Source organism: Entelurus aequoreus, linkage group LG18 (assembly GCF_033978785.1).
Source record: "Entelurus aequoreus isolate RoL-2023_Sb linkage group LG18, RoL_Eaeq_v1.1, whole genome shotgun sequence".
NCBI classification, from domain to species: Eukaryota; Metazoa; Chordata; class Actinopteri; order Syngnathiformes; family Syngnathidae; genus Entelurus; species Entelurus aequoreus.
Genome location: NC_084748.1, coordinates 13,659,177 through 13,684,836, shown reverse-complemented (window position 1 = coordinate 13,684,836; position 25,660 = coordinate 13,659,177). Strand labels below are relative to the sequence as shown.

At 39.0% G+C, this 25,660-nt stretch overlaps 1 protein-coding gene across 5 annotated transcripts in view; it reads left to right on the top strand.

Annotated features, from left to right (window-relative positions):
* The window catches only part of LOC133633828 (proto-oncogene vav-like), a 75,431-nt gene that overhangs the window by 35,093 nt on the left and 14,678 nt on the right, over nt 1-25,660 (top strand). For all 5 annotated transcript variants that reach the window (XM_062026552.1, XM_062026553.1, XM_062026557.1 and 2 more), the window contains 15 exons: nt 3,769-3,885; nt 7,870-7,928; nt 8,008-8,073; nt 10,874-10,982; nt 11,185-11,274; nt 11,404-11,472; nt 14,659-14,759; nt 14,853-14,952; nt 16,288-16,383; nt 16,626-16,694; nt 16,760-16,846; nt 16,930-17,015; nt 22,021-22,156; nt 22,233-22,342; nt 22,754-22,855. In XM_062026552.1, coding sequence (XP_061882536.1) covers nt 3,769-3,885; nt 7,870-7,928; nt 8,008-8,073; nt 10,874-10,982; nt 11,185-11,274; nt 11,404-11,472; nt 14,659-14,759; nt 14,853-14,952; nt 16,288-16,383; nt 16,626-16,694; nt 16,760-16,846; nt 16,930-17,015; nt 22,021-22,156; nt 22,233-22,342; nt 22,754-22,855 — 1,397 coding nt within the window. The remainder of the gene's footprint in view (nt 1-3,768; nt 3,886-7,869; nt 7,929-8,007; nt 8,074-10,873; nt 10,983-11,184; nt 11,275-11,403; nt 11,473-14,658; nt 14,760-14,852; nt 14,953-16,287; nt 16,384-16,625; nt 16,695-16,759; nt 16,847-16,929; nt 17,016-22,020; nt 22,157-22,232; nt 22,343-22,753; nt 22,856-25,660) is intronic.

Here is a 25,660-nt window from a genome sequence, read left to right as displayed (position 1 = left end):
AAAAAAGTTTGAGAACCACTAGCTTGATACAACAAAGGTATCGAAATATGGTACTGTTGGATAGATCGACAGATAAATGTGAATTGGTGAAAAGGTGAAAAAAATTCATATATGACCTATTTTTAAAAGTTTAGACCCTTTTGGATCCTTGAGACCTTTACTCTGATTTTTTTAACCGTCATTGTTTAAAAAATAAAAATAAATAAAAATCAATGTTGTTTTGAATTATTGACCTATTTAAGGCTCCAATTACTTGACATCGAATATTTTATTTTGAAAAATGTTTTGGGGAATTTTTTGCATATTTTGTGGTTTTGCAATAAAAACAAAACAAAACAGGGATTTCTTTGAAAAAAGGCATAATACATTAAAAAAAACATGTTGTACGGCAACGGATGGATCTGAAGATGATCTATAGATATTTCAAAGTTGAAAGTATTAAAAAATATATTAATATATGACTAATTTTTTTTTAAACTTTAATGACTCGAGAGAGTCGAGACCCTTTTGGGGTTATTTAGTCAGATTTTTTTTTTTTTTTAACTGTCATTGTTCAAACAATACAATTGAATCAAAAGCAATGTCGTAATGAATTATTGACCTGTTTAAGACTCCAATTACTTGACATCAAATATTAAATTTAAAAAAATATTTTGGTGAATTTTTTTGCATATTTTGTGGTTTTGCAATAAAAAAAAAACAGGGATTCTTTGAAAATGGGCACAAAACGAAAAAAAAATGAATGCAATGGATAGCTCTAAAGTTGATCTATAGATATTTAAGATTTTAAAAGTAGTAAAAAAATATATTCATCTATGACTTATGTTTAACACTTTAATGACTGAGACCCTTTTGGGTCCCCGAGACCTTTAGTCTGATCTGGGGGGTTTTAACTGTCATTGTTCAAACAATACAAATGAATCGAACGCAATGTTGTTATGAATTATTGACCTATTTAAGGTGCTTTGTATTACCTGACATCAAATATTCTTTTTTGAAAAATGTTTTGGGGAACTTTTTGCATATTTTGTGGTTTTGCAATATAAACAAAACAAAACAGGAATTTCTTTGAAAAAAGGCATAATACATAAAAACATGTTGTATGGCAACGGATAGATCTGAAATTGATCTATAGATATTTAAGAGTTGAAAGTATTAAAAAATGTATTCATACATGAGAAAAACATTTTTAACTTCAATGACTCGAGAGAGTCGAGACCCTTTTGGGTGCCCCAATTATTTAGTCAGATTTTTTTTTGTAAACTGTCATTGTTCAAACAATACATCCATTTTCTACCGCTTGTCCCTTTTTGGGGTCGCGGGGGGTGCTGGAGCCTATCTCAGTTTAAGACTCCAATTACTTGACATCAAATATTCAATTTAAAAAAATATTTTGGGGAATTTTTTTTGCATATTTTGTTGTTTTGCAATTAAAAAAAACAGGGATTTCTTTGAAAAAAGAGCACAAAACATTAAAAAAACGAATGCAATGGATAGCTCTAAAGTTGATCTATAGATATTTAAGATTTAAAAGTAGTAAAAAAAGATATTAATCTATGACTTATTTTTAAAACTTTAATGACTGAGACCCTTTTGGGTCCCCGAGACCTTTAGTCTGATTTGGGGGTTTTTAACTGTCATTGTTCAAACAATACAAATGAATCAAACGTAATGTTGTTATGAATTATTGACCTATTTAAGGCTCCAATTACTTGACATCAAATATTCTATTTTGAAAAATGTTTTGGGGAACTTTTTGCATATTTTGTGGTTTTGCAATATAAACAAAACAAAACATGGGATTTCTTTGAAAAAAGGCATAATACATAAAAACATGTTGTATGGCAACAGATAGATCTGAAGTTGATCTATACATATTTAAGAGTTGAAAGTATTAAAAAATATATTAATATATGACTTATTTTTAAAACTTTAATGACTGAGACCCTTTTGGGTCCCTGAGACCTTTAGTCTGATTTGTTTTTTTTAAACTGTCATGTTCAAACAATACAAATGAATGAAACGCAATGTTGGTATGAATTATTGAACTATTTAAGGCTCAAATTACTTGATATCAAATATTCCATTTTGAAAAAATGTATTGGGAAATTTTTTAATATATTGTGGTTTTGAAATAAAAAACAGGGATTTCTTTGAAAAAATAAGTCATTAAACATACAAAAATATTTTATGGCAACGGATAGATCAGAAGTTGAGCTATAGATATTTAAGAGTTGAAAGTATCAACAAAAATATTAATATGACTTATTTTTAATGATTTAATGACTCAATACCGTTTTGGGCTTTAATACTCGCCAACATTGAGGGGAGCCCTAAGGGTTACAATTAGAGATGTCCGATAATATCGGCCGATAAATGCTTTAAAATGTAATATCGGAAATTATCGGTATGGGTTTCAACCTCCCGATTTTCCCGGGAGACTCCCGAATTTCAGTGCCCATCCCGAAAATCTCCCGGGGCAACCATTCTCCCAAATTTCTCCCGATTTCCACCCGGACAACAATATTGGGGGCATGCCTTAAAGGCACTGCCTTTAGCGTCCTCTTCAACCTGTCGTCACGTCCGCTTTTCCTCCATGCAAACAGCATGGTCACATAATATTTGCGGCTTTTACACACATTAGTGAATGCAAGCATACTTGATCAACAGCCATACAAGTCACACTGAGGGTGGACGTATAAACAACTTTAACACTGTTGCAAATATGCGCCACACTGTAAACCCACACCAAACAAGAATGACAAACACATTTCAGGAGAACATCCGCACCGTAACACAACATATATACAACAGAACAAATATCCAGAACCCGTTACAGCACTAACTCTTCCGGGACGCTACAATATACACCCCCCCGCTACCACCAAACCCGCCCCCCCATCTCCCGAATTCGGAGGTCTCAAGGTTGGCAAGTATGCTCTAGTATACTCTGGACTGAAGCTGTGTGCCTTCATTGTTTTTGTAGCTGTTGTTTTGAGGCATGTTTAAAAAAAAATAAAAAAATAATGCACTTTGTGAAAGTCAAAGTATAGTATTTCCCATAGTTGTAGTGGGTATCAGGATTATCTCAGGGAGAGCATGTCCCAAATTCCAAGCTGCTGTTTTGAGGCATGTTAAACAAAATAATGCACTTTGTGACTTCAATAATAAATATGGCAGTGCCATGTTGGCACTTTTTTCCATTACTTGAGTTGAAGTTGTTCTCTTAGTTTTTGATTGATTGATTGAAACTTGTATTAGTAGATTGCACAGTACAGTAAATATTCCGTACAATTGACCACTAAATGGTAACACCCGAATAAGTTTTTCAAATTGTTTAAGTCGGGGTCCACGTTTATCAATTCATGGTAAAGTTACATTGTTCAATGCATCCAGCGGGGCATCACAACAAAATTAGGCATAATAATGTGTTAATTCCACGACTGTATATATCGCTATCGGTTGATATCGGAATCGGTAATTAAGAGTTGGACAATATCGGATATCAGCAAAAAAGCCATTATCGGACATCTCTAGTTACAATATATTAATTTGAAAATGAAAAATATCAAAATGGCCCCCGCTTGCTTTCATTTTTCTGCAAAAAACCTTTGGACACCCCTGGTTCATTCATTGAAGTGATGAATTAGGGGCGCAACCTTTCTTTGACAAAATATTGTAGTCCATAGGATGGCAGATGAGACAAGGATGTGCTTCTTTTCCTCAATCAGTCACCCGCACAACAACATTGTGTACGTTTGTGTCTAGTTCCTGTGCCTGAAGAACATTCGGACCTTCCTGGACGTCTGCCAGACCAAGTTCCACCTGAAGAAGAGCGACCTCTTCGAGGCCTTTGACTTGTTTGACGTTCGCGACTTTGCCAAGGTAAGCCCCCTGCTGCCGCCTCACATCTCGAGGCTGAACAAGTCACGCACACACACACACATATGCCACAGTACTGCCGAGCACTGACTTCACACTGCAGCTGGCATGTGACCACACCGGCCTAAACAGGAAGTGTCGTGATGTGGTTTTATGATAGGAGTTTGTGTTCATTGCAAAGGTGTTATCACCTCCGCCAGGAGGTTATGTCATTGTCTGTCAGTCGCTTAGTTTTAGTGAGCGCATGTTGTAGCGTGTGTGACGTACGTATAGGGATGGGTACCGGAGACGGTACCTTTTTGGCACCGACCGAATCTCGCCGGTCCTGCACCAGTCACTGCCATGTTTCGGTACCTGGGTTGCACGTGACGTCACAGCCAGGTTGCTGCACTTAGGCCAGGGTGCCCATTACGTCGATCGCGAGCTACCGGTCGATCACGAAGGGTGTGTCCGTCGATCGCCAGCCACGCATTTAAAAAATAGTCCTAAAAATTAGCGATCATCAATCTTCACTATGACGTCACTTTCGTCACATGATTGACATTCAAGGCACACAAGGATCTTGTGAGATGACGCTGGCTGCTGCGAGCTCAGTTTAAAAAAAAAAAAAAAAACACTGACAGGAAGGCAAGAAACACTTTTTATTTCAACAGACTTTCGCGGCGCACCTGCTGTCTAAACCCTAAAGACCGACCGCACAGTTCCTGTCTTCACAATAAAAGTGCAGCTCTATCCTGCCTGCGCTAACAAAATAAGAGTCTCAGAAAGCTACCGCTCACAAGCTAGCAAGCTACGGAGTTTGCCGCCAATGTATTTCTTGTAAAGTGTATAAAAACGAGTATGGAAGCTGGACAAATAAGATGCCGAAAACCAACCACTTTCATGTGGTATTGGACAGAAAAGAAGAACTTTTTTCTCCTCCACAATGTAAATTTGAAAATGTGGACGTTATCAGCGCTACTGTGAATGCAAGTCATCAGAATCAGGTAATACACCAACTTATATTCTTGTCTTCATGAAAGAAAGGAATGTATATGTTATGGTTATGGTTTGAGTTTTTTCAAACATGCATAAAATTACAAAATGATACACGCGTTAATACATGCTTGTATTTTTATTAAGCTCCTTTAACATGTTAACAAAAAAACGTCCGTTTCATAAATAAATAAACATTAGTTATAAATATATACATAAATATATATACATATGAGTATAATATATAAATAATAATATATATAAATATTTTATATATATATAAATATTTTTTATATATATATATATATATATATATATATATATATATATATATATATATATATATATATATATATATATATATATATATATATATATATGAAATAGATCACCTTGACTTGGTCATTTGAAAAGTAGCTCGCCTGCTGAAAAAGTGTGGGCACCTCTGACTTAGGCACTTGGCGATCACTCCAGCAGCACTGAGAGCAGACTCGGTCAAACTATCTCCCGGCAATGTTGTATTTTTCAACGTCAACAAAGAAACTGACTAAAAAAACGAGAGTAAAAGTAAGGCTCCACTGTTCCAAGATATACGCGAGCTTGATGCTAATTTATATTGGCTTTGCTATTGACATGCTACTGATTAGCATTAGCGATTTTACATGGCGATTTCAACACCTCCAAATTTGTTAATGAAAAGTACAACTAAAATGCACTTTAGAATCTAACAGTTGATGTGTAATAAGTACAATATTTACAGAATTAACACGTTTTAGGGCGCAATGAAAATAAAAAAACACGCCATAAACTATACACTACTGCCATATAAATATGTCTTGGACTTGCAACTGTAAGTGAGACTCTGAAATGTCACAATAAAACAAGCTATAACAACAGGACAGCACTTATTTTTAATATTGCAATAAAAAATAATTTTATTATCAAAAACAACAAAAATTGGCACCCTTGAGAACCGGTATTGATTGGGATAGTGGGAATTTGTACCGTATCGGTTCAAATGTGAACTGTACCCATCCCTCGTGACGTCATAACATCATGTGCGCATGCAGGTCACTTCTGGGACCTATTCAGCTCAAAATAATACATTTATTATCAACTAGGTATATTATTAGATTGTACGCTAGTTTGCTTTGTCATCTACAACATAAAACTAATATGTGGGTGTTTAGATAGATTAGCACAGTGTTTCTTAACATTGTTCAGAATCAGAATCAGAATAGTTTTTATTGCCATTGTTTGAGAATGGGTTCACAAACTAGGAATTTTTCTTGGTGCAATCGTGCAACATAAAACACATAACACAGAATAGGTAATAAAATGAGCTGTGCCTGAGCTATCAGATCTTGTTATTGTTCATGTGCCTGATGGCCGAGGGGAAAAAACTGTTCAGGTGGCGGGAGGTGTGGGTCTGGATGGACCGTAGTCTCCTGCCTGAGGGGAGAGGGGAGAATAGTTTGTGAATAAAAAATAATGTTATTATCAAAAACAACGAAAATTGGCACCCTTGAGTACCGGTATTGATTGGGATAGTGGGAATTGGTACCGTATCGGTTCAAATCTGAACTGTACCCATCCCTCGTGACGTCATAACATCATGTGCGCATGCAGGTCACTTCTGGGACCTATTCAGCTCACATTAGAAATCGCTTTTCTTTGCACTTGTGAGCCACGACAAAAAAAATTAAAAATCGAATTTAACAAAATATTGAAATTAGGCATCATACTTGGCAGTTTGAACCTAGCCTTGGTGTCTTTCTGCTGTCTGATTCCAGGGGCCATTTTCAGTACAAAGTTTCTTTGGTTTTTTGGCTCCTACAAAAATGTAGAATAATTAATAAAATAATACATTTATTATCAATGAGGTATATTATTAGATTGTACACTAGTTTGCTTTGTCATCTACAACGTAAAGCTAATATGTGGATGTTTAGATAGATTAGCACAGTGTTTCTTAACATTGTTCAGAATCAGAATCAGAATAGTTTTTATTGCCATTGTTTGAGAATGGGTTCACAAACTAGGAATTTTTCTTGGTGCAATTGTGCAACATAAAACACATAACACAGAATAGGTAATAAAATGAGCTGTGCCTGAGCTATCAGATCTTGTTATTGTTCATGTGCCTGATGGCCGAGGGGAAAAAATTGTTCAGGTGGCAGGAGGTGTGGGTCTGGATGGACCGTAGTCTGCTGCCTGTTTCTCAGCTGTGGTCCGTATGGGCCGCAGCGGTACTCAGTTGTAATACACTTTTTCACCACTGGTGGCAGTAATGACAATCTCAAACAAACAGAGAATTTCTTAAGTGCAAAAAATATGACTGAAGTGGTGATGCTGTGTTTTCATTTGCGCTTAAATTTATTGACAGTTTATTTAAAAAACATATATTATCATTATTTACGATTTAGTCGTAATTTATTTATTTGATCACTGTTAAACTGTAAGTAGATTAAAGATTAAGATTAAAGTACCAATGATTGTCACACACACACTAGATGTGGTGAAATTTGTCCTCTGCATTTGTCCCATCCCCTTGGGGAGCAGTGGGCAGCAGCGGCGCCGCGCCCGGGAATCATTTTGGTGATTTAACCCCCAACTCCAACCCTTTGTTGCTGAGTGCCAAGCAGGGAGGTTATGGGTCCCATTTTTATAGTCTTTGGTATGACTCGGCTGGGATTTGAACTCCAACCTACCGATCTCAGGGCGGACACTCTAACCTTAGATGTAATTATTGAATGTGATTAAAATCAAGAGTAAGATTACTCATTTAGTGTTAATATTTGAGTTGGCCCTGGGCCCCTATGTAGTGAAAAAGGTTAAGAACCCCTGCATTAGCATATATCGACCTCCATTAGCCTGGTTTTATGATTTTTTTATTTACAAAATGTATCAAAATGGACCCAAGCACACGTCCTTCAATTTTTCTATAGATAATGTTTGTTGTTCCTAATGTTATACATATCATTCATTACTTTTGCCTTTGCTGTGAGACAGGTCCTGAACACGTTGTCCATCCTCTCTCACTCACCTATTTCTATCGAAAGAGGACTCCAGTGAGTAATTTTCATCGTCAAGTTATTGAAGCTGTCCTCCAACATTTCCTCTTTTACCCAAACTTCTCCCTCTCCACAGACCTTTCCCTTTTGGAGCAAACATCTCCGATGATGACATCTACAACGGCCTGTCGGACAAGATAGAGTACGCATTTTTTCCACTCCCGATAAACTTGTTGAGGGAGACATTAGAAAAATATAAAAGCAGATTTATAATCACATGCTTTAAAGCAGGGGTCTTCAACAGGGGGTCAGCAGAGGTACTGTAGGAGGGTCATGAAATATTTGTTTTATTAGACTTTATTTTCAATATTTTTTATATATTCCCCAGTCAACGTAAATGTATTTAAACACACTTCAACACATTGTAATTTAGTTTGGAAATAGCAGTGGCATGGACACCATACCTTGTGAATTGAAAATAAAATCATGAATAATTCATTATATTACCGTAATTTCCGGACTATAAGCCGCACCTGACTATAAACCGCACCAGCTAAATTTAGGGGAAAATACAGATTGCTCCATATATAAGCCGCACCCGACTATAAGCCGCAGGGTTTTGATGTGTAATTACCGTAGTATATAGGGGTTCCTGCTACCACGGAGGGGATTGTCGGGACAGAGATGACTGTTTGGGAACGCAAAGCGTCCCATTTATTAACAATAAATCTTTCAATCATTCAATCAAACTTTCACATCTTTGACATGGCGAACAGCATTCGTGCAGAGTACAAATGATACAACGGTGCAAAGTAATACAAAGTGCTCGCCTGTACGTTATCAAAATAACCAGCCTACCGGTATATGAAAAGTCAGTCTTTAATCATTGTGTCATCGTCTTCCTCCTGCGTACTAAAACCACCGTAATCCTCTTCGTCGGTGTCGGAGAAGAACAGGCCGTAAATAAGCCGCACCCTTGTATAAGCCGCAGGGACCAGAACGAGGGGAAAAAGTAGCGGCTTATAGTCCGGAAATTACGGTATTCTATCCATGCGAGCTTTTAAGATAGCTGGCGATTAACGCACCAGTTGCCGGCTATCATTAGCACACCAGTTTGTGATTGATTGATTGAGACTTTTATTAGTAGATTGCACAGTACAGTACATATTTCCTACAATTGACCACTAAATGGTAACACCCCAATAAGTTTTTCAACTTGTTTAAGTCGGGGTCCACGTTAATCAATACATGGTAAATTCAGCTACCGATTAACGCACCAGTTTCCAGCTATAATTAGCACATCAGCTGTCAGCTAGCGATTAACTCGCCAGTTGTCAGCTCGTGATTAGCGTGTTGGTTATCAGCTAGCGATTAGCCTGCCATTTTTGAGCTAGCAAATAGAGCACCAGTTGTTAGCTAGCAAGTAGCACGCCTGCTGTCAGCTATCGATTAACAAACCAGTTGGCAGCTCGTGATTGATGCGCCTGTGGTCAGCGTGTGATTAGTATGTATTTGTATATTGTATATATGTAGATTTGTATATAATGTTGATAGATGACTTACTGTGAAGTATGCACCTAGAGTACTTGCTTGCTCAGTGAATGTATACTTGTCTATTTGTTGTATGTTTAGAGAGCTAACAACTGCCGAAGACAAATTCCTTTTTTATGCAAGTATACTTGGCCAAATACTGTAAACCTGACTCTGGTTCTGATTAGCGTGCCATTCATCAACTAGCGAATAGCACCCCAGTTCGTTAGCTAGCTATTAGCCCGCCAGTTGTCAGCTAGCGATTAGCGAGCCTGTTGCCAGCTAGCAATTAACGCGGCAGTTGTCAGCTGGCGATTAGCACGCCTGTTGTCAGCTCACGTTTAACGCACCTGTTGTCAGCGAATGATAAGCGTGGTAGTTGTCAGCTCACGATTAGCGTGCCAGTTGTCAGCTAGAGAATAGCGCGTCATTTGTCAGCTAGCTTTAAGCAAGCCATTTGTCAGATAGTGTTTAGCATGCCAGTTGTCACCTAGCAATTAGCGCGCTAGTTGTCAGTGAGTGATTAGTGTGCTAGTTGTCAGCAATTGATTAGCGCGACAGTTGTCAGCTATCAATTAGTGTGCTATTTGTCAGCTAGCGTTTAGCGCGACAGTTGTCAGTGAGTGATTAGTGTACTAGTTGTCAGCTAGCAAATAGCACACCAGTTTTCAGCTAGCAATTTAATTTGTTTCAATTAGCCCCTTAGGTAATTCAGCAGCTGTAAAGTTATAAAATTATATTGCTGCATAGAGGATATGTCTGATATTTTTATTTTCGACAGTCCATATGTAGCACGAAGCTGCAGCGCAATCGCCTCCCCTTTCACAGTACTTTTTATACGTGCTAAATAAAGACTGAAAATGGCGCTCGCAATTGAGTTTTGGTCATGATAAATCACACTGCGTGTGCGAAATGATTATAATTGCATTTTCTCCTCCAGTATTGTGGGCGTTCTGATGATCAGCATATATTCTGCATTTCATGAAAACAAGCAAGTGAAATGGATTGCGCTACTTCTTTTTCTGCTCACTAAAAAGAAGCAATCCTCTGCTCACAAGTTTAGTAGATCAGTGTGCTATCCAGTTTGGACGTGTTTTACTACACGCCAACTTTTAGTAGATCAGGCTCGAAGTGCCAGCCAGCTATTAGCGACGTTATACTATATGATATGAACGTCTTAGTATTGCACAATAACAAGGTACCTTTAGGATCAGTTTAATTCAAAAAACACTTTTAGACAGGATACGTAAGTAGGGGGTCGCCCGGTCCATTTCTCTATCAGTTTGGGGGTCCTGGGCCTGGCAAAGGCTGAAGACCCCTGCTTTAAACCATGTTTGGTTAGGCACATGTACGCCCCCTTCAGGTGTGGTAGAGTACGGGTCTGCTCGTCTACGCAGAAATACTGAATTATCGTTACATTCTTTGTTATTGTTTAAGTATTGCACGTTTGCATAATGTGTGGGGTTCTTTAGCGACACGGTGGATGAGGACGACGATTTGTACGACTGCGTGGATGACGAGGAGGACGAAGGGGATGAAATCTATGAGGACTTGATGAGAACAGTGGAACAACCCGAAACTGTTAGTGGATGCTGACACTCCTCACTATCGATTCTACTGACAGTGTCTTTACACATGGCTACATTCCACATTCCATTATGTGTGTGTGTGTGTGTGTGTGTGTGTGTGTGTGTGTGTGTGTGTGTGTGTGTGTGTGTGTGTGTGTGTGTGTGTGTGTGTGTGTGTGTGTTTGCGTGTGCGTGTGCGTGTGCGTGTGTTGCAGAAGTCCGGAGTGGACAAGCGAGAGTGTTGCCTGCAGGAGATCAAACAGACGGAAGGAAAGTACTCGGATACCCTGGAATCTATTTTACAGGTGTGCTGCACCTACACGCACACACACACACACACACACACACACACACACACACACACACACACACACACACACACACACACACACACACACACAACAACGATCCCTAATATCTTGTCCTTGCATCAGCACTTTAAGAAACCTCTGGAAAGGTTCCTCCAAGCTCCAGATATTGAGACCATCTTCATCAACATACAGGTATTGTACAAACAGGATGTGAAGGGGAATTGGACTTTTTGTGGAATTTTGACTATCACTCACAATCATTATGAGAGACAAGAAGACAAAAAAGTCATATGTGTTCTCGTCTTTCATAATGATTGTGAAGGATAGGCAAAATTACAAAATAAAGTGCAGTTCCCCTTTAATTAACATAACATGTACAAAACCCAAAACCAGTGAAGATGACATGTTGTGTAAATTGTAAATAAAAACAGAATATAATGATTTGCAAATCCTTTTCAACCTATATTCAATTGAATAGACTGCAAAGACAAGATACTTAATGTTCGAACTGGTACCCTTTGTTATATTTTGCAAATATTAGCTGATTTGGAATTGATGTTTCAAAAAAGCTGTCAAAAAAGACTGAGAAAGTTGAGGAATGCTCATCAAACACTTATTTGGAACATCCCACAGGGAGCATGCTAATTGGGAACAGGTGGGTGCCATGATTGGATATAAAAGCAGCTTCCATGAAATGCCCAGTCATTCACAAACAAGGATGGGGCGAGGGTCACCACTTTGTGAACAAATGTGTGAGCAAATTGTCGAACTGTTTAAGAACAACATTTCTCAACTAGATTTTGGAAGGAATTTAGGGATATCTCCATCTACGGTCCGTAATATCATCAAAAGGTTCAAAGAATCTGGAGAAAACACTGCACGTAAGGGGCAAGGCCGAAAACCAACATTGATTGCTCGTGACTTTCGATCACTCAGGCGGTACTGCATCAAAAAGCGACATCAGTGTGTAAAGGATATCACCACATGGGCTCAGGATCACTTCAGAAAACCGCTGTCAGTAACTACAGTTCGTCGCTACATCTGTAAGTGCAAGTTAAAACTCTACCATGCAAAGCGAAAGCCATTTATCAACAACACCCAAGAACACCGCCGGCTTCGCTGAGCCTAAGCTCATCTAAGATGGACTGATGCAAAGTGGAAAGGCCATGTAACACAGTGGTAAAAATGCCACTGTGCCAACTTTTTTGCAATGTGTTGTTGCCATTAAATTCTAAGTTAATGATTACTTGAAAAAAATAAAATACGTTTCGCAGTTCAAACATTAAATATCTTGTCTTTGCAGTCTATTCAATTGAATATGGGTTGAAAAGGATTTGCAAATAATTTTATTCTGTTTTTATTTACCATTTACACAACATGCCAACTTCACTGGTTTTGGGTTTTGTATGTATCTCCTCTCTCTCGATGTACGAAATAAATTGGTTCAGTGAAGCAATCTTCTCTGTAAGAAACAATGTAAATATGAATAATTGGTTCCAGCCTTGACAAAAGTCCATATTTTAGTGAAGGTTTGTAGACTCTGAACACAATATCAAGTGATATACAGTTCTCTATATCAAACAAACATAACAAGGAGGTGATGAGTCAACTTTCTATTTATTAACAAGCCAAGACAACAAGCTGCTGTCAGTAAGGACACCAAATTGACTTTTGTGTATATGCGCGTGTTGGCAGAGCAGCGCATATACACAAAAGTCAATTTGGTGCCCTTACAAACGATCAGAAATCACAAAAATCCCTAACTTTAACAACGATATTGCTACAATAACACACATTCAAATCCACTTACCTTAACATCGGCAAAGGAGGAGCTGACGAGAAAGGAGCAGACAAAGGAAGTGAAGGGAAGGGTGTGTGCGTTTGAAAGTGGTTCCGCTGAACGAGAGGTAGTTTTCTCCTCCACTGTGAAATAAGTCTGCTTTGGCATTTTTTCCCGAAAAAGTCCGGTCTCATCACAATGAAAACTTGCTGTGATATGAAGCCTGCTTTGTCCACTCTTCCATACGTGTGAGCACCATTAATGTACTCCTCCTAAATACTCTTCTTTCTTTTCTTTTTTTAACTCCACAGCGATTCTCTCCTTTTTTCCACACTGGTCTGTCGTCTTTTTGGGAGTTATCAAAATGGACAAAACTTGTCAAAACGCGGGGAAAAAAAGATACACGCTGATGCTCTGAGAAGTGACTATAGCAGGGGTGTACAAACTTTTTGACTGAGGGGCCGCATTGGGCTTAAAAAATTTGGCCGGTGACTAAATGCCAACTGCATGCAAAGTAACTATATGTATGTATATATATATATATATATATATATATATATATATATATATATATATATATATATATATATATATATATATATATATATATATATATATATATATATATATATATATATATATATATATATATATATATATATATATATATATATTTATACTGTATATATATATATATATATTTATACTGTATATATATATATATATATATATATATATATATATACATTTATACTGTATATATATATATATATATATATATATATATATATATATATATATATATATATATATATGTGATTACATATTATTCAAATAATATTATGTATATATAATTAATAATTATTATAATTGGTTAAAAATTCGACCCATACCTTGTTTACTTCCGTGACAACCTCCTTAAAGTTTTTCCAACCAATTAGAAATATCAAGCAGCTAAAATGTTAAAATGGAGAGAATGTTTTGCATTTCCCTATCATCCCTTGTAATGGATTTGATTTTTTTCATGCTGATTGGGCGTTTTTTAAAATAATATCCACAAAGTTCAATGAGCCGGATGTGGTATGTGTGACCATGTTTTTTTTTTATTTTGCTGGTTGGATGTTTTTTCTGAAACCATGACTAGGGAAGGTTGTTTGGATTGGGTCATATACGTGAATTGTTGTGCATGTGGTCATATTGATGTACAATTAATGGCCAATGACTTGAGTTATGTTCTTTGGCCACCAGATGGTGGACATTGGCAGCCATCAGACCGCTAACAATTTGTATATTATATGAAAACACAGCGCCCAGCCAAATTGCTTTTTGGACTCATGCCGTCTAGCAGCCCATATTGAAGACGTAGTTTGGACACCCCTGGACTATAGTGTACTACGCAGCAAGTGACGCCCTGCTTTTTGCCTGTAGGCGGGACACAAAATGAATGAATAATGAAGCATTTGTACACAGAGACATGGTTCACACACAGAGGCATGTTTGGCTCCATCTAAAAGATTGTAAATTGAAAATTGAGGGTTTCGTAAATGGAGGTTCCACTGTATATGAAACAGCACCGTGTACATCATGTGTGCGTGTAGGATTTAGCCCAAATGCATCGGGAATTCTTAGAGGAGATCCGTACGTCCATCGTAACCGGAGCCAAGACCCTTCACCAGGTGTTCCTGAACTACAAGGAGAGGTAGAGTACACACACACACACATACCATTAATTCTTGTGTGACAGTAACAATGGAAAACATGTTGTAATAGCTTTTCTGCGATAATGTTTTAGGCTTCTACTCTACGGACGTTACTGTAGCCAAGTGGAAACCGCAACCAAACATTTGGACAAGCTGTCGATTACGAGGGAGGACATCAGGATGAAGCTGGAGGTGAGCAGTTCACTTCAGTTCATTTCAGTTCAAAATTCCAGCAAGTAACATATCTGCAACCGGTTTCTAAAAACATACTTATACTTGGGTTGGAGTTGGACACATACTGTAGCTAACGACCAAATTCATTAAGAAAGGCAGCAACGTTACTTCTGAATTAGCGTAGACAAAAAGTGCTGGAGCATGATGGAACAGTGTGTTGCCCCCTTCACATTTCTGACTGCCCTCTCATATATGCCTGCCAAGAACCGGCCCTGTTATCAAAATTATCTTAAGAAAAGACCCTGATATTTTTACTCAAATGCAATTTATTGCCAGAATGCCATCTGGGAACGCTTTTAAAAGTTTTATTTGAATGCAATGTTATTTATTATCATTATTATTATTAATGTCACAGTGTTCTAGACAAGAAGCAACAATGGTAGAAATCCACAGGTGGAAGCTTCATCACGAAACTTGGTCAAATCTTTGTTGGTAGATATTGTGCATAAAGATATTTAGTTTGTTTTGTATTGAAATTGCTGACTTCGTGATGTCTTTTGTATTCGTGGTCGTGTTGTTTTTTGCCTAAGAGTAACTCTGGGCGATCAGAGCTCGTAGTGCTAAAATGTAGTGCTAAATTTGACCAGTAGAGGGCAATAACGCTACACCTTATGTTTAATTGTGATGAGTCACAGTCCTTGTGTGCAATGTTGTTTAATTTCTATCTGCTTAAACATATTTAGTTGTCTAAATGTATTAACACTAAACCTTCTATTTTCTTAATGTAAAATACACAATGGACATTATTTATGTAAAATACACAATGGACGCTATACTTTTGTCATGTTTATTCTATGTTTATATTTTTAGTCTTACAATCCGAAATGAAAAAGAAAATAAATGAATAAAAAACTAAGGATGGAAAATAATTCAAAATAATAAGGAACATCAATCCCCACACAAAACTTCTGGAGCTTTTGTCTCTCTCTGACTGTTAACTGTCTGCACACGCTGGAATCGAGTAACGAGGACAGAATAATTAATTTATTGACAGTGCAGTGTGAAAGCAGATGTGTTTACTTTGTAATTGAGTAAACTAAGTCTCAGAAGAATGTAACCTGACAAAAAAATCCAGATCCGAGCCCTTGTACTCTTGAAACTACGGCCCTCTTTATTATGTAGTTGAATAGCCCTGGGGTAAGGGTTCCTGCTGTCAATCTAAAATGACACAAGCCCCTCCCCCTGAGCACAAGAACATACAGTCTAATAATATACAAGAAATAAATAAAAAGCTATATGTATATTAATGCATTTAAGCACATGTTTTTGTTCTCTTCCTGTTCTATCTCTTAGGAGTGTTCCAAGAGGGCAAACAGTGGACGATTCTCTCTCAGGGATTTACTCATGGTCCCCATGCAGAGGGTTCTGAAATACCCCCTGCTCTTACAAGTAGGTTTGTGAATGAAACAGCATATTAACCAGCAAACTGCACAGATTGAAATAAGACCCCGAAAGTTCCAAGCGTTCATCAGAAGAATGTAGTAGCAGGTCTGGGTGTGTTTAAAAAATATGTCTCGAGCCAGACCAGAGCCTGCCTGGGAAAGGACCTCTGTTGGAGCCTGTTCCCTTGTTGATTTGGAAGATGAGAAATGTTTAAAATGTGTTGTTTACTTCCATGTTTGTTTCTTCAGGAGCTGGCGAAACACACCACTGACCCTTCAGACAAGGAGAACCTGCGCACGGCTCTTGACGCCATGCGAGTGAGTGTGTGTGTGCGCGCATGCGCGTATGTTTACATGTGCCTTATTGACATCTTGTCTGCCAGGACCTGGCGCAGTGCGTGAACGAGGTGAAGCGAGACAACGAGATCCTCAGACAGATCACCACCTTCCAGTTGTCCATAGAGAACATGGTGAGCTCACTTAAACCTTTCACTCCTTTGTCTCCGTCGACGTCATATGAAGAACTAAAGCCTCCCCGCCACACCCTCCCCAGACCCAGTCCTTGGCGCTCTTTGGCCGCCCAAAGATTGACGGCGAGCTGAAGATCTGCAGCTCGGATAAAAAGTCCAAACAGGAAAGGTAGGCGGTTTTTCCCACAGGAGTGTGATCTATGTGTGGCGTTGGGTTGCTGGCGGTTAAATGGTATCATCAGCTAAATTGCATAATTAGCCAAAACAAATACGTTTAACTGTTGCATCTTTTTAGGCCCTATTGAAATTCCTTTGTTTAATATTATTCTCCCACTTCAATCGCATTTATGAGGGCCTTAAAGGCCTACTGAAACCCACTACTACCGACCACGCAGTCTGATAGTTTATATATCAATGATGAAATCTTAACATTATAACACATGCCAATACGGCCGGGTTAACTTATAAAGTGACATTTTAAATTTGCCGCTAAACTTCCGGTTCGAAACGCCTCTGAGGATGACGTATGCGCGTGACGTAGACCGGGGAACACGGGTATGCCTTCCACATTGAAGCCAATACGAAAAAGCTCTGTTTTCATTTCATAATTCCACAGTATTCTGGACATCTGTGTTCGTGAATCTGTTTCAATCATGTTCATTGCATTATGGAGAAGGAAGCTGAACAAGCAAAGAAGAAAGTTGTCGGTGCGAAATGGACGTATTTTTCGAACGTAGTCAGCCACAACAGTACACAGCCGGCGCTTCTTTGTTTACATTCCCGAAAGATGCAGTCAAGATTGAAGAACTCGGATAACAGAGACTCTAACCAGGAGGACTTTTGACTTTGATACACAGACGCCTGTAGAGAACTGGGACAACACAGACTCTTACCAGGATTACTTTGATTTGGATGACAAAGACGCAGACGTGCTACTGTGAGTATGCAGCTTTGGCTTCTAAACATTTGATCGCTTGACCGTATGTGCGCAACTTTTTTTTGCGTATGTACGTAACTTTTTAAAAATATATAAGCTTTATGAACCTTGGGTTAGGTGAACGGTCTTTTGGGCTGAGTGATTGTGTGTGTTGATCAGGTGTTTGAATTGTATTGGCGTGTTCTATGGAGCTAGGAGCTAGCATAGGAGCTAGGAGCTAGCATAACACGTACCGTACGTGCGCGTCACGTACGTAACTTTTTAAAAATATATAAGCTTTATGAACCTTGGGTTAGGTGAACGGTCTTTTGGGCTGAGTGATTGTGTGTGTTGATCAGGTGTTTGAATTGTATTGGCGTGTTCTATGGAGCTAGGAGCTAGCAGAGGAGCTAGGAGCTAGCATAACAAACACGCAGGTGTTATTATGCAGGATTAATTTGTGGCATATTAAATATAAGCCTGGTTGTGTTGTGGCTAATAGAGTATATATATGTCTTGTGTTTATTTACTGTTGTAGTCATTCCCAGCTGAATATCAGGTACCGTGAGTATGCAGCCTTGGCTGCTAAACATTTGATAACTTGACCGTACGTGCGCGTCACGTACGTAACTTTTTAAAAATATATAAGCTTTATGAACCTTGGGTTAGGTGAACGGTCTTTTGGGCTGAGTGATTGTGTGTGTTGATCAGGTGTTTGAATTGTATTGGCGTGTTCTATGGAGCTAGGAGCTAGCAGAGGAGCTAGGAGCTAGCATAACAAACACGCAGGTGTTTTTATGCAGGATTAATTTGTGGCATGTTAAATATAAGCCTGGTTGTGTTGTGGCTAATAGAGTATATATATATGTCTTGTGTTTATTTACTGTTGTAGTCATTCCCAGCTGAATATCAGGTCACCCCCGGCTCTCACAGCATCTTCCCTATCTGAATAGCTTCAACTCCCCACTAGTCCTTCACTTGCACTTTACTCATCCACAAATCTTTCATCCTCGCTCAAATTAATGGGGAAATTGTCGCTTTCTCGGTCCGAATCTCTCTCACTTCATGCGGCCATCATTGTAAACAATAGGGAACTTTGCGTATATGTTCAACTGACTACGTCACGCTACTTAGGGGCAAGTACTACGTAGGGGCAAGCCTTTTTTTTATCAGATACCAAAAGTTGCAATCTTTATCGTCGTTGTTCTATACTAAATCCTTTCAGCAAAAATATGGCAATATCGCGAAATGATCAAGTATGACACATAGAATAGATCTGCTATCCCCGTTTAAGTAAAAAAAATTCATTTCAGTAGGCCTTTAATGTGCACCAAAACTGCCCAATTTTTGCAAACATGTCCGGTCCGGCATAAAATCTGATATTTTAGGGGTCCTAAACCCAAACTTACAAAAGTAGCTCTTTAACGCACCTTTTAAAACTGGAAAAGATTAGCCCTCGCCCCAAATTCGCGCATCAACACAAAAATCGCCAAGAACCCATATTTGAAAAAAACAAGAAGTCGGCCGTCTTGGTTTTCGTCTGCCATTTTTAGGCCAAAAACGGGTTAACAAACTCCTCCTCAGGACTTTGACCAATTGAGTTGCGGTTATAATCACAGATACCAGACATATGGTCGATTATAAATAGCAAATACATTTTGCCTACACCTTAGGATGTGGGCGTGGCACGGTGGCAAACTTTGATCTGACGGCTTGCCACAAATCTTTCAACATTTATAACTCGGCTCCACAAATTCAGATCTTAATAAAAATTAATAGAAATGATGACGATGACACCCTGAAGTGACAAATGGGTCCGCACCTGTTTGTACCCATTCGTAGTGGGCGGAGCCTGCTGGCAAAACCGCTCCTAGCCATCAACAAAGTCATTACTTTGCTTTATATAATCGGGTCTGCTTTCAAACTGATTTTGGGGCCTTTAGGTTGGGGGATGATCATGACTAGATGTTGATATCAACAATAACGTAGCTCCCTCATGGTGGAAAATTCTAATAGTCGTAACTGGAATTTGTGGGGGTGGGTCGGGGTAATGGGAAAGATGTGACCGCGTGTGTCATGCTCGCCCGCTGACTCACGTGTGAACCCTGAGTAGTACGGTGGTCCAAGGACCAGAAAATGTCGCAAAGTTGGCAACACTTACTGACCCCTGCTCCTGCTCCGTCTTTTTATTAGCCCAGGAGCTCATTAAGAAGCAGAGATGTCATCTACTGTACACAGTTGTAACGACAAGCTACAATGGCTACCGTTCACATTTGAATCGATTCGGTACTCATTCCTGGTACCTGGGAGTCAATGTGTGTTAATAAATATGAATTGTTTTTGATAATTATTTTTTTATTTTTTTATTGCAGCATTTAAAAATGAGCTGATTATGATAACTGCTGTCCAGTTGGTATATCTTGTTTTATCATCACATTTCTGAGTCTCGTTTGTAAGTATGACCTTACGTTGAAAGTACAGTTGCAAGTCCAAGACGTTGATGGCAGTAGTGTAAGGTTCATGGTTTGTTTGTGTGTTTTTTCTCAATACCGTAATTATTATTATTGCGTACCAGCTGTTTGATTGTAACGTGCATCTAAGTTGTAGTTTTCATAAAAAATTAGGAGGTGTTGAAATTGCCATGTAAAATCGCTAATGCTAAATAGTAGCATGTCAATAGCAAAGCCAATGCATATTAGCATCAAGCTCGCTTAGCAAAAGTGTAGCCTTATTTTACTTACGTCGGAGCCTTTTTTGAGTCAATTTCTTTGTTGGGATTGAAAATGTCAACTTTACCTTGTGGGAGTTTGGCTGAGACCACTCTCAGTGCTGCTGCAGTAATTGCTAAGTGCCAAAGTGTAATGAACCGGCTGAGTCGGCAACCGGGCGTGACGTCAAGCGCAACCCAGGTCCTGAAACATAGCATTTACGCGAATCGGTAACCGGAAGAACCGGGGGGATTTGGTTGGTGCCAAAAAAGTTTGGATTCCGTACCAATCCCTACACACAGTCCCATTATAATGTGTTTAATCAATCAATCAATGTTTATTTATATAGCCCTAAATCACAAGTGTCTCAAAGGGCTGTACAAGCCACAACGACATCCTCGGTACAGAGCCCACATACGGGCAAGGAAAAACTCACCCCAGTGGGACGTCGGTGAATGACTATGAGAAACCTTGGAGAGGACCGCATATGTGGGTAACCCCCCCCCTCTAGGGGAGACCGAAAGCAACGGATGTCGAGTGGGTCTGACATAACATTGTGAAAGTCCAGTCCACAGTGGATCCAACACATCAGCGGGAGTCCAGTCCACAGCGGGGCCAACAGGAAACCATCCCGAGCGGAGACGGGTCAGCAGCGCAGAGATGTCCCCAACCGATGCACAGGCTAGTGGTCCACCCGGGGTCCCGGCTCTGGACAGCCAGCACTTCATCCATGGCCACCGGACCTATGCAACTCCCCCTCGCAAGGGACAGGGGAGAAGAGGAGAGAAGAAAAGAAACGGCAGATCAACTGGTCTAAAAAAGGGGGGGTCTATTTAAAGGCTAGATTATACAAATGAGTTTTAAGATGGGACTTAAATGCTTCTACTGAGGTAGCATCTCTAACTGTTACCGGGAGGGCATTCCAGAGTACTGGAGCCCGAATAGAAAACGCTCTATAGCCCGCAGACTTTTTTTTGGCTCTGGGAATCACTAATAAGCCGGAGTTCTTTGAACGCAGATTTCTTGTCGGGACATATGGTACAATACAATCGGCGAGATAGGCTGGAGCTAAACCGTGTAATATTTTATACGTAAGTAGTAAAACCTTAAAGTCGCATCTTAAGTGCACAGGAAGCCAGTGCAAGTGAGCCAGTATAGGCGTAATATGATCAAACTTTCTTGTTTTTGTCAAAAGCCTTGCAGCCGCATTTTGTACCAACTGTAATCTTTTAATGCTAGACATAGGGAGGCCCGAAAATAATACGTTACAGTAATCGAGACGAGACGTAACGAACGCATGAATAATGATCTCAGCGTCGCTAGTGGACAAGATGGAACGAATTTTAGCGATATTACGGAGATGAAAGAAGGCCGTTTTAGTAACACTCTTAATGTGTGACTCAAACGAGTTTACACGCGCAAAATCTATTTGTGGCAATCCAAAAGTATTTGCGGTATTTTTGAACGGATGGCAAACACTGTTAGGCGATGTTTATATCTCTCTTGTTCGATGGGTTACTTGATCTCGTATGGGTTCGTCCTTCGGGCAGGTACGCCTTCCTCTTCGACAAGGCCATGTTTGTGTGCAAGAAGAAGAGCGGTGAGACCTTTGAGCTCAAGGAGATCATCGACCTTCATCAATTCCAAATCCGTGATGAGACGGCGGGGGAGAAAGACAAAAAGAAGGTGGTTCCTTTTCTTCTCATGCTCCAGTAGCACTGCGGAGATGTTACGCTAACAATTGTGACCCGTTTGTCCACAGTGGTCCTACTTGTTCCTTCTGCTGGACTCTCACGGGACGTTTGGCTACGACTTGTTCTTTAAAACACGAGAACTGAAGAAGAAGTGGTTGGAGCAGTTTGAGATGGCTATGTAAGTTCAGCGCATCTTCTAATGTGGGCGTATCCGAAGTGCAGGGCAGGGGCCATTTTTGTCCCAGAACTTGTCCCACAAAATGACAATTTATTAGTTATTACACTCATTTGCTTGGTCTCTTATAAAACAAAACTAAGATTTGGATATTTTGTTTGGATAGCTTTGCATATTTTGACATTACTTTTAGCATTTTTAATGCACAAATTGTATCACAGAACCCCTGCATCCTTACAGTTTTCTCGCTGGAAAAGGTTTTGTCATCCCTGGTCTACAGTCCTTAGCTGTCCCTAAATCTAAATGTTTTCCCTTAAGAGAGACATATTTAGACGATTGTACGCATTCAACTTTGGAAAAGACCCTTGACTGTTCTAAGGCCTTGCGCTGACAACCGTCTTGTGTTCCTGGCAGGTCCAACTTGTTTCCTGAGAACGCTTCGGCCAACAGCCACGACTTCCAGATGCACAACTTTGAGGAAACCACCTGTTGCAAGGCGTGCTCTATGATGCTGAGGTACCACACAGTATGTCCTTCTCAAGATGGGTGCCAAATTCGGTACTTTTGTAAAATTATGTCAGTAGCGCCGGGTACTAATTCACGGGAAACCTAATTTTGATACCTTTGATGCATATGACTTCCTGTCCATCACAGCACTTGGCAGGCAATCAGGTGTACCCATAGTGCCTATTAAGTAATATTGCAAAAAAATAGAGGCACTCAAAAGTAAGGCTTCACTTTTCAAAATGCACAAGCTTTATGGTAATTTACATTGGACATGCTATATAGCATACAATGATTTGCAAATCATTTTCAACTTGTAATTAATTGAATAGACTGCAAAGACAATTTTTTTTTTTTTGCAAATAATCATTAACTTAGAATTTAATGTCAGCAACACATTGCAAAAAAGTTGGCACAAGGGCATTTTTACCACTGTGTTACATGGCCTTTCCTTTTAACAACACTCAGTAAACGTTTGGGAACTGAGGAGACCAATTTTTGTAGCTTTTCAGGTGGAATTATTTCTCATTCTTGCTTGATGTACAGCTTAAGTTGTTCAACAGTCCGGGGTCTCAGTTGTGGTATTTTAGGCTTCATATTGCGCCACACATTTTCAATGGGAGACAGGTCTGGACTACAGCCAGGCCCGTCTACTACGAAGCCACGCTGTTGTAACACATGCATAATGTGTTACAAGAAACAGCTGGTGAGTCATAAGTAGGGATGATGTTTGATAAGAAATTATCGAGTTCGAGCCCATTATCGAATCCTCTTATCGAACCGATTCCTTATCGATTCTCTTATCGAATCCAGATAGGTTGTTGTATATGGAAAAAAACAATATTTGGTTTAACAAAAGCTCACTTTTATTTTATAAGAAAAAATAAATAAATAAATAAATATTGACTGTTACCCCCCTAAAAAAAACATATTGACTGTTGTTAACCAAAGTATATTAAGTGGGATTTTTCAGAAAAACAAATATATACAGTAACACAAAAACAACCTGTCTCTGTGATCACTATAGGTGTATAAATAATAATATAGTGTTAAATAAAATCAGTCCCTTGGGCACAAAACTGAAAATAATACAGCTCTCCAAAAAGTGCACTTCTGCTGCTATTGGAACATACTAACTACACCCACTATGACACTAAGAACACCACAGTCATCAATCAACAATTCTTCCCCCCTTACATGAGAGCGAAGCCTGGCAATAATTGCATATTGCCTGTTCTGCCCTCACTATACGTGTTGAGGTCATACAGCTTGGCAGACAGCTAACAAACAATCCAAAGCAGATTAATCCATTTAGGCTCTTTATTGTTGTTGATCTTGCTTTGTCTTTTCCTATCTTTACTTTTGTCTTGCACTGGACTGTTATTTTTATTTTTTTTAAACTGAAATACACACAATGATAAATGTATAAGCTATGTGATTCAATTAACATACTGAAATGTAATACACAATATGTAAATATTAGCTTCACACAAATATACAGTAATATCATCAAACAAATACTTCTGAGTGTTGAAACTATTTCGATGGTGGAAATATACGACTGGCAGCCATTTTAAGTCCTCAAAACATCCATTGAAACAGTGCACAAAAATCGTTTTTCAATAAACATCTTAGTGTCAAACTTAACCACTTTCCACCTTAATATTGAGTTACATAAACAAGTTAAACAGTTTACTTACAGACTTATCTTTTCCAAGGCTTGTAAGAGCTAACACAACTTGTCTACTTCTCAATTGTCTCAACCCGGAAGTGCCCAAACTAATGAAGCGTAGTATTTTCATATCGCCACAAGGTGTCAGTAAGAGTCTACAATCAAATGGGCATAACATTGCAGGTCCCACTGGGCATTTCCTGTACGTGGGAAGGGATTCGTTCCCAGGGATTCGAATAAAGAACCAACTCTTTTTCTTTACTATAGTGGCCTCGATAACAGGAACCGGTTCTCAAAAAGGGATTCGAGTCCATGGAATCGGTTCTTTTCTTATCGAACAACCAGGAGAACCGATTTCGACCATCATCCCTAGTCATAAGTACAATACTTACAGTATAAACACTTTGGGGACAGCGTGGCGTTGTTGGGAGAGTGGCCGTGCCAGCAACCTTAGGGTTCCTGGTTCAATCCCCACCTTCTACCAACCTCGTCACGTCCGTTGTGTCCTTGACAAAGACACTTCACCCTTGCTCCTGATGGGTCGTGGTTAGGGCCTTGCATGGCAGCTCCCGCCATCAGCGTGTGAATGGGTGAATGTGGAAATAGTGTCAAAGCGCTTTGAGTACCTTGAAGGTAGAAAAGCGCTTTACAAGTATAAGACATTTACATTTACATTTAAATTTGTAGGACTCAACAAAAGACAAACATGGCACTTTCAACTTAATGGCAAGGCAAGGAAAGTTTATTGATGAAGGCAATTTAAAGTGCTTTACAGAAAATTAAAAAGCAAAACTAAAAATAAAAGAATCATAATTCTAATTAAAACTAAATAAAATCATCATTAAAACTATTATCTTTTTAATTAAAATTAAATAGTGTAGATAAAATACATTCAGTTGTCAAATGCACAATTAAATAAAAGTGTTTTTAGCCTTGATTTGAACGTTAAGGTCTTTCTCACATCTTCAGGAAGACTACTCGAGATTTTAGGAGCATACAGCTGAAACGCAGCCTCGTCATGTTTGGTCCTGACTCTGGGCACCAGCAGGAGATCACTCCCTGAGGTTCTCAAAGCTCGAGATGGTTCATATGGCTCTAACATGTCAGAGATGTACTTTGGCACAAGACCATGGAAAGACTTGTAT